At 37.7% G+C, this 14,132-nt stretch overlaps 2 protein-coding genes across 10 annotated transcripts in view; one reads left to right on the forward strand and one right to left on the reverse strand.

Annotated features, from left to right (window-relative positions):
* Positions 1 to 3,856, forward strand: part of LOC105388140 (SPARC-related modular calcium-binding protein 2) — a 16,222-nt gene extending 12,366 nt beyond the window's left edge. For 5 of the 8 annotated variants that reach the window (XM_048632782.1, XM_048632785.1, XM_048632787.1 and 2 more), the window contains exons 9-13: positions 282 to 483; positions 804 to 897; positions 1,511 to 1,655; positions 2,043 to 2,160; positions 2,717 to 3,856. In XM_048632782.1, the coding sequence (XP_048488739.1) occupies positions 282 to 483; positions 804 to 897; positions 1,511 to 1,655; positions 2,043 to 2,160; positions 2,717 to 2,796 (639 nt within the window). In that variant the 3' untranslated portion in view covers positions 2,797 to 3,856. The remainder of the gene's footprint in view (positions 1 to 281; positions 484 to 803; positions 898 to 1,510; positions 1,656 to 2,042; positions 2,161 to 2,716) is intronic. The other 3 variants (XM_048632784.1, XM_048632786.1, XM_048632788.1) reach the window with 1 other exon arrangement.
* LOC105388139 lies at positions 3,842 to 14,007 on the reverse strand. 2 transcript variants are annotated; one of them, XM_048632777.1, is made up of 11 exons: positions 13,676 to 14,007; positions 13,403 to 13,588; positions 13,231 to 13,326; positions 12,708 to 12,932; positions 11,347 to 12,626; positions 10,073 to 11,129; positions 9,691 to 9,833; positions 8,637 to 8,879; positions 8,028 to 8,166; positions 7,394 to 7,506; positions 3,842 to 6,450 (listed from the first exon to the last, which is right to left on the reverse strand). In XM_048632777.1, the coding sequence occupies exons 1-11, from the start codon at positions 13,833 to 13,835 to the stop codon at positions 6,307 to 6,309; spliced, it is 3,786 nt and encodes a 1,261-aa protein (XP_048488734.1). In that variant the 5' UTR covers positions 13,836 to 14,007; the 3' UTR covers positions 3,842 to 6,306. The 2 variants fall into 2 exon arrangements, with proteins under 2 accessions (XP_048488734.1, XP_048488735.1); XM_048632778.1 differs by lacking the exon at positions 13,231 to 13,326.
* Positions 14,008 to 14,132: the final 125 nt, after the last annotated feature.

Consider the following 14,132-nt stretch of genomic DNA (forward strand, 5'->3'; position numbering starts at 1 on the left):
GAATAAATTCATTCAATTTTCCCTTGAATACAAAAAATGCCAGTTGAGTTTAGTAAAGTACATAGTACACCTACATGTATTGCGACCTTAGACAGGAAGCCAGCACTAGTTGGATAAGGAAGGCAAAGAACTAGGGAGAGCATTCTAACTATATCTATATGTTACACCTATGTCTGGGCAAGCTGATGAATTGTTGACCATAATCATCGACCATGCTACAAATACCCACACAAACCTATTCCCCACCACCGAAAACCTCACCACACCTCTCCATCCCCTAGAAATCCGGCCTCTCATCTCTATCAACCCTCTACGTGCCGGAGTGCACGGGCGACGGTCGCTACGCTCGCGCCCAGTGCTACAGAACAACTCCGTACTGCTGGTGTGTGCATCAGGACACCGGCAAGCCCATCCCAGGGTCTGCTGTGAAGGACAGGAGTCCTGACTGTGACGCCGCGCCGCATTATACTAGCCCTATGAAGGGTAAGTTGGGTTCTGTGTAAAGGGTTAGATGGTGTGGTTTGCTCTGTGAAACAGTGATTAAGAAATAACATGAAACATGGAATGACGGTGGTTGCATTCTAAGTAAGAGTAGGATGGAGTTAGATTACGATTCGATTGAGAGCGGTTAGTCCGTCCGCCATTTTCCTATTGTTTCTTTATTTGCACCCATTTTATTTAACTATATAGGCAGAATAAAAGTAACCCTATTTAAATTAAATATAAACCACTTACTTTATGTACTTACTTACCTCAAACAAGTTTTGAGGTAAATTCAGTTAAACTAAACATTTCCATTTCAGGGTGCCCAGAACCAATGAAGACAAATTTCCTACGTGATCTCATCAACCTATTCATTGTTAAAATGACGACTTCAACAAACGGATCGGCACCTGGGTACCTGATCTTGAATATTTTACTAACAATTATCTTGATACGTTATCTAAGGCCTACTGATGGAAGTTTTTACCGATCGATATGATAAAGGTAGGTACGTGCTTTTCATGTTCAAAGAACAGAAATTAAGCACCGGCTGGTATGGTAGCATTCACTTCGGTTAGGTATCTATGCCCTACTAGAATTTAGCGAATTACGTGCTATTGATGTAAGCTAATTTTACCTTACGGGCCCGTAAAGTTCACAAATTTTCTATAGCGACCTGAACAGTGGCATAATTTTACTATCTTTAGCCTTTAGGGACTTGTTAACTAAAGTTCTTGCTCCAATTAATAAAACCCCTTCGTGCCATCCTCCATTGTAACTAACCGATCGCTTAAGGACAACGCACCGGCCTTCCACTAATAAACACTATACGACGTCACGCCGCCGTGCTACTCTCTCGCTCTCTCCCATTGAACACCTACGAGAGGAAAGGAGATCTTTTTAAGACGCGACGTCGTACCGTGTTTGTGTGGAATCCCCATGGAAGTATTAAGTAGTACTTATTACTTACATGGAAAGCCCTTATACCACAAGCTCTGCCGAGGTACAGTTGCATCAATGTTCGCAGCCACAGTGACATGGTGAAGTGGGGAGCCAGCAAGGAGGAGCAGGCGGCGACGTGGACCTTCGTCATGTTGGACAAGGACAAGAACAAGGCGCTCGACCGACGGGAGTGGAAGGCCTTTCATCAGCTGATAGCTACTGCTGAGCAGGTATGTTGTACCTATGTATATTTGCGGAAATCTGCGAGCATCACATAAGATGGTTTTGGCCAGCAATGGGACACTGTACCTAGTGAGCAGATTATGGCTATAACGGGAATACCTGCATAAGGACTAAAAAAGAACGTAGCCTACCAACAGAATAAAGAGCTGGTTTATAAATGACGAACGGGAATGCATCTCTAACGAAGAAGTTTGCTTAGCGTTTTTGTCATCGAATCTTTTTCATAACCTATCGTCGAGCAGTCTTTCGTTTTTCTCCTGTACTTGATGATACTTTTAACAGCCTGAAACCACAAAATGCCGCAATGCAATAATGCAAATGGACTAAGTACCACAACTTAAATTATGAATAAGTAATCCAATAAAATTCCCCAGCTCCGTCGCTGCGGCCGCAAGCTGCCCCGCTACTGCGACGTGAACCACGACAACAAGATCAGCATCACGGAGTGGCTCGCCTGCCTCGACGTGTCGCAGGCCGTGCATGGGAAGACTGGTGAGTTGCAGGAGACCATGGTTGGCTATTGGTATTACCTAGGTAGTTTGTGATGTCAATACAACCGTCCACACATGGAGCCAAATACCAAAAAAAGGCACAGTATATTTTTTGAGAGCTCCATGTGTGGCCTGTATTAGCCTATTTGTCTCCTTTGATGTGCCATGAAAACCGACAGAGGTCCAATACGGTAAGCCGTAGTTATGTTTAATATTTGCCAAATAGGCAAATAGTTACGTCAATTTAGCGTACCTACCTTCATAATCGGAAATAATATACTTATACTCCGTAGGACCCATAACACTCTATCCTCGGTGTTCCTCATGCAGCCGATACTGGATACATGGTTTCAAAACCATGACTGCTTTTATTGTAATACTTAACAGATACGTAGTAATTATTTAGTCCCTAAACTATGGTATGAGCATGGCGCTCTAAATGTGGAAGGTAACTGATTCAAGTATTCGCACACTCCGAGTTTTAGCTAGGTATAATTTATGTTATTTGATGTGCGATGCAATCATTTGTTCTAACCGATCATTCTGTGTGTTTGCAGTTGAGACTACCAAGACACCTACAAATCCACGAAGAAAAGGTCCAAATCCATTGGAATCAATACTGAAAGCGGACGATTAACAGTAAACGACTTTCAATCACATTTTAACATTACTGATACCGATACTTTAAAATGTGTTAAAATGGTGTTAAGTCTGGTGCGTCAAGATTTTGCACGGCATATAAACAGAAACATTTGAACGCACTTTATAAATAGAAAATTTTGTAGCCGTCAGTTTTGTTGTTGTTGTGGTAGTCACTAAATTATCTTATTTATTTATTACAATATGCATTAGCATGTTTATATTAAGTAGGGACAACATTATAGTTCCATGATTTTGACTTATGTATAGTGAAAGTATTATGCTGACTAATTTATATAGTTCTTCTCAGATCAATTTTAGTATTATTATTTTATGACACAGAAAAAAACTGCCAGTGCATCACAACTATTATTAATATTTTATACATACTTTGTTAATAAAAGATACATTCATTTAACTTATATAAAACGCAATCTTTCATGACATGTATTAAATATACTCATATGACTCACATACATAACTACTTATAAATACTTATATACCATTTCTATTAAATATGCTTACTCAAGATCACCGTTGGTTGTCGACGATATTATGTATTGCTAATGAAATAATTATTAGGTATTTATAATACGGTAGCTATGTAGCTATTACCTGAAATAAATGACTAATATTTATTAAATTGTGGCCATATATCTGCTAGGAAACATTCTTTCGAATTGGACGATAGGAACGCATTCTTCATTCATTTATGTATTCATACTTTATATGCATTTAACGATATCATCACATTTAATTGAACTGAGCTTTATTGGATTGTCCTGAAAATAGAGGACAAATTATTTGTTTGTAATTTGATGTTGTGTGTCTCGTATTGTTTTATGTTGTTGAAGTACTTTTCATCACAGACTTGCTATTCAAAAATAGTGAATTATATTTATGTACGCTGCGATGCATTGCATTTACTGATTATTAAGAACAATGATGTATTCATAGTATTTAATTTAATTAGTCACTATTTAATCATAAGGCATATGTGATATTTTTTTATTCTTATTATAACCATTATGAAATAAATGGAATAATTTAATATAGAAGACTTTATTTTATTATTTTCCGAATAGACCTACTCATAAATATCGTTATACATTTTTTAAACTCTGTACAAAAGGAAATTAAATTTTAAAAAATACAACGATGTTTAAAGTTTCAGATGCCTATATTTAAAAAAAACATAGTAAGAAATACAGATACAAAAAGTTAACTTCTCAACCGGTGACTAGCTTTTAATATCTGAATTATTTTACATGCAACTGGCCAAACTATCGGGAGCCACTTTTAACTTAATTACACGTTATTAGATACTCCCTGTAAATATATTTACAATTTTACATGCAACATTACAATATGTTTTTTTGGGAATAAGCTCTGTTATTCTCACTTATTCAATAAATGTACATAATAAGGCGTTGTTAAATTTTACCTCAAGAAGTTGTTGATTATTAACAAAATTTCACCCTTACATCTTCTAAATAAAGAACTGAAGGTAAAAACCTGTCAAGATACTACGTCATAATAGTACCTAAATAAAAAGGGTTATTATTTATATCTGCAATATACAATATTCGTTTAAAACCAGTAAATCATTGCTAGTGTTATAAATGTACAACCCAAATGCAAGTACAACAATGCATTTTTAGTGTTAACTAAGATTTTACATTTAAAATTAACTTTACATTATTAGGAAAGTATATCACTAGATTTTTGACTCATTTCACTAAAGTAAACATACTGAGAGTTGTAGTAAACGGTAGTTTATGGTGTGACGACTTGTTGCATTAAATACTGATAGTAATTTAATTGAAGAACTCTTAGAAATAAGAATTATTTACCTACAACATGTTATTTTCAAATCCCAAATATAAGGTTGGACAGGTTTTGAATGCTTATTGAATAAGTAGAATTTTTTATAAACATAGACGACCCTAGGAGTCATATTTTTAAGTACTTTCAATACCACTATGGAAGTTGAGATAGTCTGTCTATTATTGATTTACTTAGATAATAAAAATATTTGCCTATTTTTATATAATACATACAATACATCATATTGACAAAAAAAACCTTATTCACAGTTTAATTAACCTATAAATTTAACCGATTTTGGTACTAATATATGTTGCACAGAACATTATGCTGCAGTATTCGTAACTCAAAAACCAGATCAGGATTTACTAAATGTGCCTATACTTACAGTTACTGAAACATATAAAAGTAGCGTTGAAGATAAATAAAACAATTCAGCTATAGATATATAACCGAGAAGGCATAATATCTATCTATGGAGATAAGTAAACAAGACTTCAAGAAATCGTGCCTCTTCAACACAGGGTTCAAGTCGGTTGTGCTTTGTGCTGTTCGGTTGTGAAACGTGGAGAGTGACAAAGGAATTAATGAACCAACCGCGAGTGAAAGTGCCAATTTCTCCATAGTCGGTTAGAGCATAACCAGGTATTATTGGTTGTCTTTTGACACATCTGTCAAGAATTTAGTATGAAGATGACATGTAATTGATCAACCAATACTACCTGATTACGATTTAACCGACTATTTTGAAATTGGAGCTAAGGCCGTCAATAATCCATATAATCTTCTGGCCGAACATAATCCAAAATGGACTCATACTATATTTGAAAAATTATATGAAAGGTGCGGGGTACTATACGGCAAACGGAGAAAAGTTATTATTGGAGCGTTAACAATAGAATGTATAGATATAGCAATAATACTGGTAGAGGTCGCATTGTATTTCTATAATCTCGTCTTGTTTTATGCAACATTCATAATGAGCAAAAGAAGAGGTAGGTTTATAAATACTTTGATAGACTTCATTAAACTTGTAAGAATCTCAGCTTGAAAAATATGAATATTTTAAGCCCAAAAAGGCTCAATTTCTTGTATTGATTGGACAGGTTCTTGTATCTAGTATACAGTTATGATCAACATAATAAATAATCGTTATACACTATATTACGTGCTGTGAACTTGTGATGGTATTTACTGAGAAACACTATTCCAATAAATTATTACAAACCATTTAATAAATAGATCAACACACAACACTCGAACCTAATACAAATCATTTTCATCCGTGTTTTTATAAAGTGTAAAATAAACTGTTGTAGATTTAATCATACATAATAGTATGTTCATCACGTTGTAAGGCACACCTCATCACTTTTTCATCAACATTCTCACTCAGCCGACATTTCTTTAGAAATTGCCTAAAAATCATCGCCATAAATTACAATATAAACTAACTACCTAAACTATAGTAAAACAGTTTGTATAGGAGACAAATTGGTCTTCTGTAATGACATAGAAAGACCGTACATATTTGTACCTTCAAATATTTTCGCGAAATTCCTTAGCATCACACATGTAGCCCGAATAATCGGAATCGGCAGTGTTTCATCGCATTAGTGATTAGAGCATTTGATCGTACTTTAACAGATATTACCGGATTCCTCTCTTCTGATTGGTGAGTTCAGTGATCGCATTGTTCTGATTGGCCGGCCGCACTCGATGACGCCTCTAAAGCCTCGCCACTCGGCTCGTCAATACCAAGCACATTCTTCTTATATTCGTCCAAAGTTTGATCCAGCAACTTTTGGAATATACTCTCGAATACCTGCAATATGGGAATTATTTGGTTAGGTTTCATCAGTGTAAATTTTGTGTAACTACTTAGCTAGCACCACCCGTGTCTCGTTCTGTCATATCGCACAGCCTTGAGATTGGGCGCCGCATAAACAACAAATATTTTTGTTCATGCTGTGCTTCAATATCATAACCTATCACGTCCCCACTGCCGGGGAACGGGTCTCCTTCCAAGGAATAAATAAATATTATTATTACTAAAGTATTGCGGGAGGGAGTGGACCAGTGAGGCACAGAACCGAAAATAAACCGCACAGGGCCTCGATCACGAATATTGTCAACTCAAATTGCTAGCGTAATTCGATAGCAGTTTGTATGACAAGCGACTACGTTGGCGCTGAGCCGCGAGCACAGGATTCGATACTATTTTCGAATCTACACATATGGAAAAAACAAATGCCACTTTTGGAACTAACAAATTTGCCTTACATTTTGACGTGACATTTGACGATACGCAACGTAAACGGACCCTACTTAATTTTCTAACTTACTTATTAAGAACATAATAATACCTACCTGTAAATGTGTCATTATTTGTTTGCAGCCTTTGTTTGTTTAAGTATACCTACTAACTTTGTAATACTGTACTGCACTTTACACCATTTAATTAGAAATAAGTACCTATGTAAAAATGTTCAATTATAAAATGGTTGTCATGTAGGGATGGGCGGGGTACCCAGTAACACAGGTTTGTCACCTAGTACAGGGGCCCTTGCAACTTGTACGATTGATATAATTGAATAATAAACTATTTTGAAACGGAGATTTCGAATCCTCGCGGCTCTGTTCTTTTTCCGTATAATATATGTTTGTGTAGTATCGTACAACGCTAGCGTATTGCCACGTTAGCCCGTGATAGACACACAGTGGGCGACAGAACGCTGATGAGGATGATAATTATGAAAGCAACTCGCCTGGTTCTTGACAGTGGCCTCGTCGGCGTGCAGCGAGGTCCACTCGGGCTCGCAGCGCCGCCACTCCGCGAACAGGATGTTGTCGATGTGGTCGGACCGACGTGTGCTTAGCCCTGTAAAGTAAAGATATATTTAACATAAGATTTTAAGCATGTAAGAAACCGACATACTCAAATAAAAATGCTCTTACCGACAATATAATAATGAATTATTTTAAATGAAGTACAAGTTTTGCGGAAAGATACTTAGGACTGAGTTAGGACTATATTATCGTTACGATAGAGGTAATGCGCCGGTACAAATCGGATCATAAAAGAAGAACAAAATAGTGGCCATCAGCGCATGATACATTTATGAGCTTTAGCGAGAATTCGGAGGAATCCTTGTCGCAATAGACCAATAGCGATCGAGTGGCATAGTGCGTTATTCCAACTCCACCGTTATTCAAAGTGTCATACACTCAAGAGCAATTAAAAAGTTCCAGTGAGAACAGCAACAAATTATACCTAAACGGAAAACGCCGTCAGCGCATTAAAATACACAAAAAAATGACTATTAATTTGGTGTTGGTATTTTGTAAGTGGAACTATTTCATTGCTCGCTAGTGTACAAACAGACACACAACTACACATACCAGTGACAGTAGCAGGCGGCACGACGGTCAGCACCTGTCTCAGCTCGTCGGCGGTGGCCCTGACCAGCTCGTCGTGGGCCGGCTCCGGCGGGCGCGGCAGCAGGTTGCACGATTCCCACGGGACTGAGCTCTGCTCCGCCTAGGAAATAGATGAATATTTTGTAGCAGATTGCAGTATCTAGAATAAATATTTAAAAAAAACGTCCACCACACGCCAGCGTAGTGGACTAGGCCCTTCCTTCATTGGAAGGAGACCCGAGCCCCAGCAGTGTGGACGTGACGGATTGTGATGATGATGATAAAAAAAAGAAACATTTAAACACTTGTTTGATAGACATACTACATGATACTATATACCATAATGGTTTTGTTTTTACCTTTTGGGGTACGAAACCCTGAAAAGGAATGATTGAATCTAGAACAGGCTTCCGACCTATATTAATTTAAATGATACTTTCAGTACAATACTGGCCATAAGGTTGCAGCTACGCATCGCAGCTTCAATATTGGTTTCTATATAATTCATTTTGCATGCGACATGACACTACTTCTCATACAGAGCAAAGCTCCTTGGGTAAGGCTTAGGGTACGATATGATCATGAACTAACCTTCCGCCTCTCAGCAGCCTCCTCACAAAAGTCCTTCACATACACCTCCAGCGGATTGCTATCATCAGCCTCTTCCTCCCCTTGTACCAGCTTATGCAAGGTATTCACAGCCTCGTCCGGGGTGAACCTTCGTCTAGGGCGGGAGGAGCGGGCGTCCATGGGAGGGGTGTAGGGCGGCGGCGGCTTGTCCGGGATAGACCGGACCGCTAGCAATTGGGACTGCTGCTGCTCGAGTGCTTTGATCTGGAAGTTTTTGATGGTGAGGATAAGTATGGTATAATGTTTAAGTAGGGAAACACAAAAAATACTATTTATTTTGCCTAAAATAAGGTTGAATAGGTAGTAGTTTTTATTGGTAACGAGAACTATGGTATAATGTGCAAGCAGGGCCAAAAAAATATTACATACATTTTTGCTTTAAATAAGTTTGCGTAGGTAGTGTGAGCTGTACCTTATACGTCTGGCGTACCCTGGGCATTCAGAAACGAACACTTATCTAATTGGATATTGCTTTAATCATGGACACAAACAGAAAACCAAGAAGAAAATAGAATGAACAGAAAAAAATGATATGAAATAACCGTTGGGTATGTTTAGAGTGGCGATCCTATTCCCTAGATGCAGAACTTATACTTGCGAGAGACTTGTAAATGTAAAGAAAGTAAAAGATAATCGTTCAGTTTAGATTAGCGCGCCAATGCTTCATCGAATAGGTCAGTTATTTGGCAAGACAATTAGAATCAAATTAAAGTCACAGACGATCTGTGATATAATTTAAATGTCGCCGCCGTCACAGCATGAATATAGCGTGGAATTTTATTAGTGATCGGGGCAAAGTCAGTTTCAAATGTATCCCAGAATGTTTAACATGTATGTATGTATTTAGGTACAGTCGACTCCATGAAATGTATTCAATTTGGTATCTTGTCTAAACTAAACTTCACAATTCGCCAAATAAATAATTTACGTTTTCTTCTATTTATATTTTGACAAGATACAAAAATATGTGTATGGAGTAAACTGCACCCGTATTATTAAAGTAAAATCTACAAACCTCCTTTTCTATAGCCATCTGTTGTTTCCTCAGCCGCTCAGCTTCACAATCTACCGGCGAGACCAAGCCCGGTTCTGTGAACTCAATCTCACAATGTGGCTCCGCCGAGTCAGACATCGCTTCTGCACTCACGTTACTGCTCTCTGTGAATATAATTTGTGTTAACCATGAGTAAGGAATAAATTAAACGTTTGACCAAACTAGTCAGGGTAGACACGCAGTCTTTCTGATTCTATCTGTAAATATATTTCTACGACTACCTACATAAATTCGAAAAAAGATAAGTGCAAACCGTAACCCCATAAATCCTAAACTAGATAAGTGCAAACCGTATCGCTTTTATTTAGTAGAGCTTTACTTATATAAACTTAGATTTATTTACCATCAATAATAATTAGGCTTTCGTCATCGGTTTTATTGGCTTCATCCAGGGATTCGACGGGCGCTCCTACTGGCACGGGTAGCGGCCCGGCCTGGCTCCTCTCTCGAACATCTTCCACTAACCCCACTGCATCTTCAACCTCTTCAAAAGAATTCTCTTCACACACACTGTTCTCTTTATCTTCCACTAGTCTCACATCTTCGACTGGCGATTCAGAATCTGTTGTTTCACTCTGAGAAGTATAGACTTTGTCTTCGTCGGCTAAACTCTTGTAATACATGTCCATTTCGTCGACTAAACTCCTGGCGGTTGAGGGTGTCGTCGTATTCTCTTCGGACTTCTTCATCTGATCCATGATTTGATCGACCACGTCCGAAACCTCAGCGCTTTCGTTCTTCGTCGAGTTGAGTATATTTTTCAGAGCCTCCTCGTTCACTTCGTACTGCTTCCCATTGCTGAATATTTGCGGCATTTTCAGGTCTTGGAATAAGATGTTGAGAAAGCCGCCGTCAACTGTTACGTTATTTTCTGATACCGTTGTATTTGATATGAGGACTTCTGGCTCTGTGGCGTCCAGAGTTTGTATGGACTTCTCAGTGGTGGCTTCCATTTCAACTACTTTTGCTACTGGTCGCGGCCGCTCCTCGGCCTCGCAGCCACTACTTGAAAGCTCAAAGCATTTCAAGGGAACATTCACCCTTTCTGAGCTCGGCCTTCGTAGCCTCTTCTTATTTATTATCTTGTCAACATCAACACTTGTGTTCATTTTAAGTTCTATGTTCTTTTTAGTCTTCATGAGGGCCGCTTTCCTCTTGTCGGACAGCATAAGAAGGGCTTTCTTCATCCGGTGCATCTCCCCACATTCGAGCTGTAGCTTCAGTAATGCCCCTCGTTGTTTTTTCTTCAATGTTGAGATGTCCGTATTGTCCTGCTTCTTCTTCGTCTCCAACCACAAGATCTGTGACTTGGTGAAGTCTTTCAGAGCCTCTTCTCGCATTTTCAATGCGACCAGGAGGTTCTCCGCACGCTTCTGTTCATTGCGGATAAGCAAGTTGAGCTGCAAAAAAAATTAACAAAATAACTTAGAATCGAAGAATATTGTAGAGAAACAGTTAACGTACTCACTAGCCGACGCACATTAGCCTGGCGTCATATTTATGAATGGTGACATCAATTAACTAAATGCCTCGTACGAATGTGGCACTCGATAGTGATTAAAGACAATTGGGGACAATTAGCACAAATTGTTTACAGTTAAAAAGAATAATACTCACCAGACAAAGGCTGTTGGTTGCCATTGTTTGAGAATCATTGTCATTCTCTAGTTTTGACAAGAAATTATTGTAATCAGAGTTATCAGCGTCATAGTTCCCATTGATCCAGGTCTCGGTCTTGCTTAGACTTAAACTCTTTTTGGATATCAAGCTGCTTTCCAAATATTGTAGTGACTCAAAAAACGAGTCAATAAAGTTCAATTCCATTTGAAATTGATCAGAGAAGCAATCAGTGTTGACCCTTATACCACTGATTAAATCAGATGGTTTGACTAAGTTGGTTCGGCTTACTGCATATGAAGATATGACTTGAGGCAACTTTGCACAGTCTGTAGTCTCAGTCTCTGACTTAGTTCTGCTATGACTAGAGCAATAAGCATTCACTTTATCTGACTCACACTTTTGCAACTCCCTTTTTAAAACAGACACTACACTGAGCGGATACTGGGTGATTGGACTAGAGGATGTAGACCGTGATTCTTGCTTACCAATCACCTGTATGTCAAATTTCTGCTTTGTGGTGTAGGTGACCATTGCTCGACTTATTATGTATGACTTGCTTTGTAATTGTTTTTCTTCCTTCCCAGGAAGATAGGTCAGAGCAGGTGTTTCTAAATTGGGTAACGAAAGACTTTTTAATTCATTTGGATTACTTTTCTCTTTAGTTAACGAGACATTTGGTATATTTAGACTATCATAAGTCACTACAGGGACTGAGGTATCCAGGTTATTGTTATCGGTTTGGGTGGTGTTACAATCAGTCAGCATTTCAGCCTGTGTTTCTACGTCACATAGCTGTTTTTCACTATGTATTAAGGATGAGAAGTCTTGCATGTCAGTATACTGGTCGGAAAGATTGTGCAGTGAACTAGTATCCACCTGGGCATGCATTGTGATTGGTAGATTCGCTTCAGTAGATCTGTCGCTCATTGGAGGATGTAAGGAAGAGTTAGTAGAAGATTTTAACCTATTTTTTTGATTTGTTAAAGGCACATGAATCACATTTGTAGAATGCACTTTTCTCCCGGATGATGGACTAAGCAATGTTTTCTTGTTTTCTTTTTTGTTACTATCTACTGTGTACTTATGTATTTTTTCAGAATTTGTAGATACAGTTGTGGGTGTTCTTTGCGTTTTTACAATTCGTCTGGACATTGTTTCAACCATTTTCTCTGAAGTTGCGCTTGGAATGTGCATGTTAATTTCAGTTGCTTTAGGAGATTTAATTCTGGCAGTGGCTTTTCTTGATATTACTGTGTTTTTACCTGATTTTGGTTTATCTGAAAGTTGAAAGTTTTGCAAATGTTAAAGCCATTGAAAAATAATAAAAAAAAACAATTCAGTATGTAATAAATACTCACTTGTTTCTTTCTTAATATGGTTGTCCAGAGTATCAGTATTTGGTATGGGCCTACTGTGGGTTTTGTTGTGAGTAATTCTGCTAGGTGATGACTTCCTGACTGTCCTGCCTTTGTTACTGGCAGCTTGGCTTGAAGGGTTATTATTTAAAATCTTCTTAACTTGTATACTACTAGAATTACTAACTGGCGAGTGATTTAAATTGTCATAAGATTTGTCTCTTTTACCTGAAAAAAATACATATGTTTTGATGAGTCATTAAAATGATGTACCTATCTTGCATTTCCATTCAGCATTACATGGTACAGCAAAACCACATGATACAGTTCAAAAATATGAATAATATGAACCAGATAGGACACTTCAAGCTCTTTAGGCATCACACTTGTTGTCCAAATATTGGTCACTAATCTAGCCTATCATTTTATCTAAAATTTAGTTCTATGAGTGCAAGAGAGTAAATCATTGAAAACAGCGCAACAGCTTTTATACTTCAGTGGTGGCACAGAGTCTACCATGACATACCTGTAATGTTTTTAAATCGAGCTGTTGTTTTGATGGATTTGTCCTCAACCTGGGATTCTCTATGCGACCAAACTTGTTTTCTAGATGACTGTTTTGCTGTTGATAATAATAAAATGTAGTATATTTTTGTTTCAACAAATATTTTCTTAATAGGAAATAATAATAAAATTACCTGATTTAATTTCTTTGTTTTCAGATATAGAGACCATTTTTCTCTTGACCTTTGATGTAAGCAAGTGATTTTGAGGTGGTATTATATCCAGCTTAGCTGATTGACTAACTTGGAGGGTTTGGTCATCCAGAGAGACAAAACGACGATACCGCGGGGGTAGGGAGTAATTGCTCTCTGACCAATTGCCTACAAAAAGGAAAAAAATATAACAACTGGTAATTCTACCATAAAAATCATGCAGCAAAACAATGTGTGTTTATTTGTATACAGTACCTTTAGAATCATAGTTAAAATCGAAATCTGGAATTTTGGTGTATTTAACAACAGTACTTCTTTGTGCTATGGCTGGAATTGCCGTTTCTTCAACGTTTATGATGCATCTTCTACATATTTCATCAAAGTTGGCGGGTCTTGAAGATGCGGCAGGGTCCATCCTACACCGAATTTACTTATCTTTCCGAAATAAACATGGTTGTTTCCTGTATTTAGTAAACCAGGTTACATTACTGTGTCTATTTTAAAATAATTTTGTGATGTTTTTTTCGCATTTTCGGCCGTTTTGTAGAGAAACTTGTTTTTTAGTGACGTTTACTTTTTTAAATCACAGAATAAAAATTCATTTGTTTACCTTCAGTCAGCTCTCAGTGTGGCCATGTTCTCTTTCAACATGATATTGCTGATTGCCAGGAAACATTTTTATTAGCGTTTAGACAACGTAAATATAGCTGTT

This window comes from Plutella xylostella, chromosome Z (assembly GCF_932276165.1).
Source record: "Plutella xylostella chromosome Z, ilPluXylo3.1, whole genome shotgun sequence".
Taxonomy (NCBI): domain Eukaryota; kingdom Metazoa; phylum Arthropoda; class Insecta; order Lepidoptera; family Plutellidae; genus Plutella; species Plutella xylostella.

What these genes read in the sequence shown, in the direction of transcription:
- LOC105388139 (XM_048632777.1), bottom strand. Translation starts at nt 13,835, where the DNA reads ATGGACCCTGCCGCATCTTCAAGACCCGCCAACTTTGATGAAATATGT. An exon ending in TCGATTTAAAAACATTACAG is followed by an intron (nt 12,933 to 13,230) that starts GTATGTCATGGT and finishes TATTTTTTTCAG; the next exon opens with GTAAAAGAGACAAATCTTAT. An exon ending in AGATGGCTATAGAAAAGGAG is followed by an intron (nt 8,880 to 9,690) that starts GTTTGTAGATTT and finishes AAAAACTTCCAG; the next exon opens with ATCAAAGCACTCGAGCAGCA.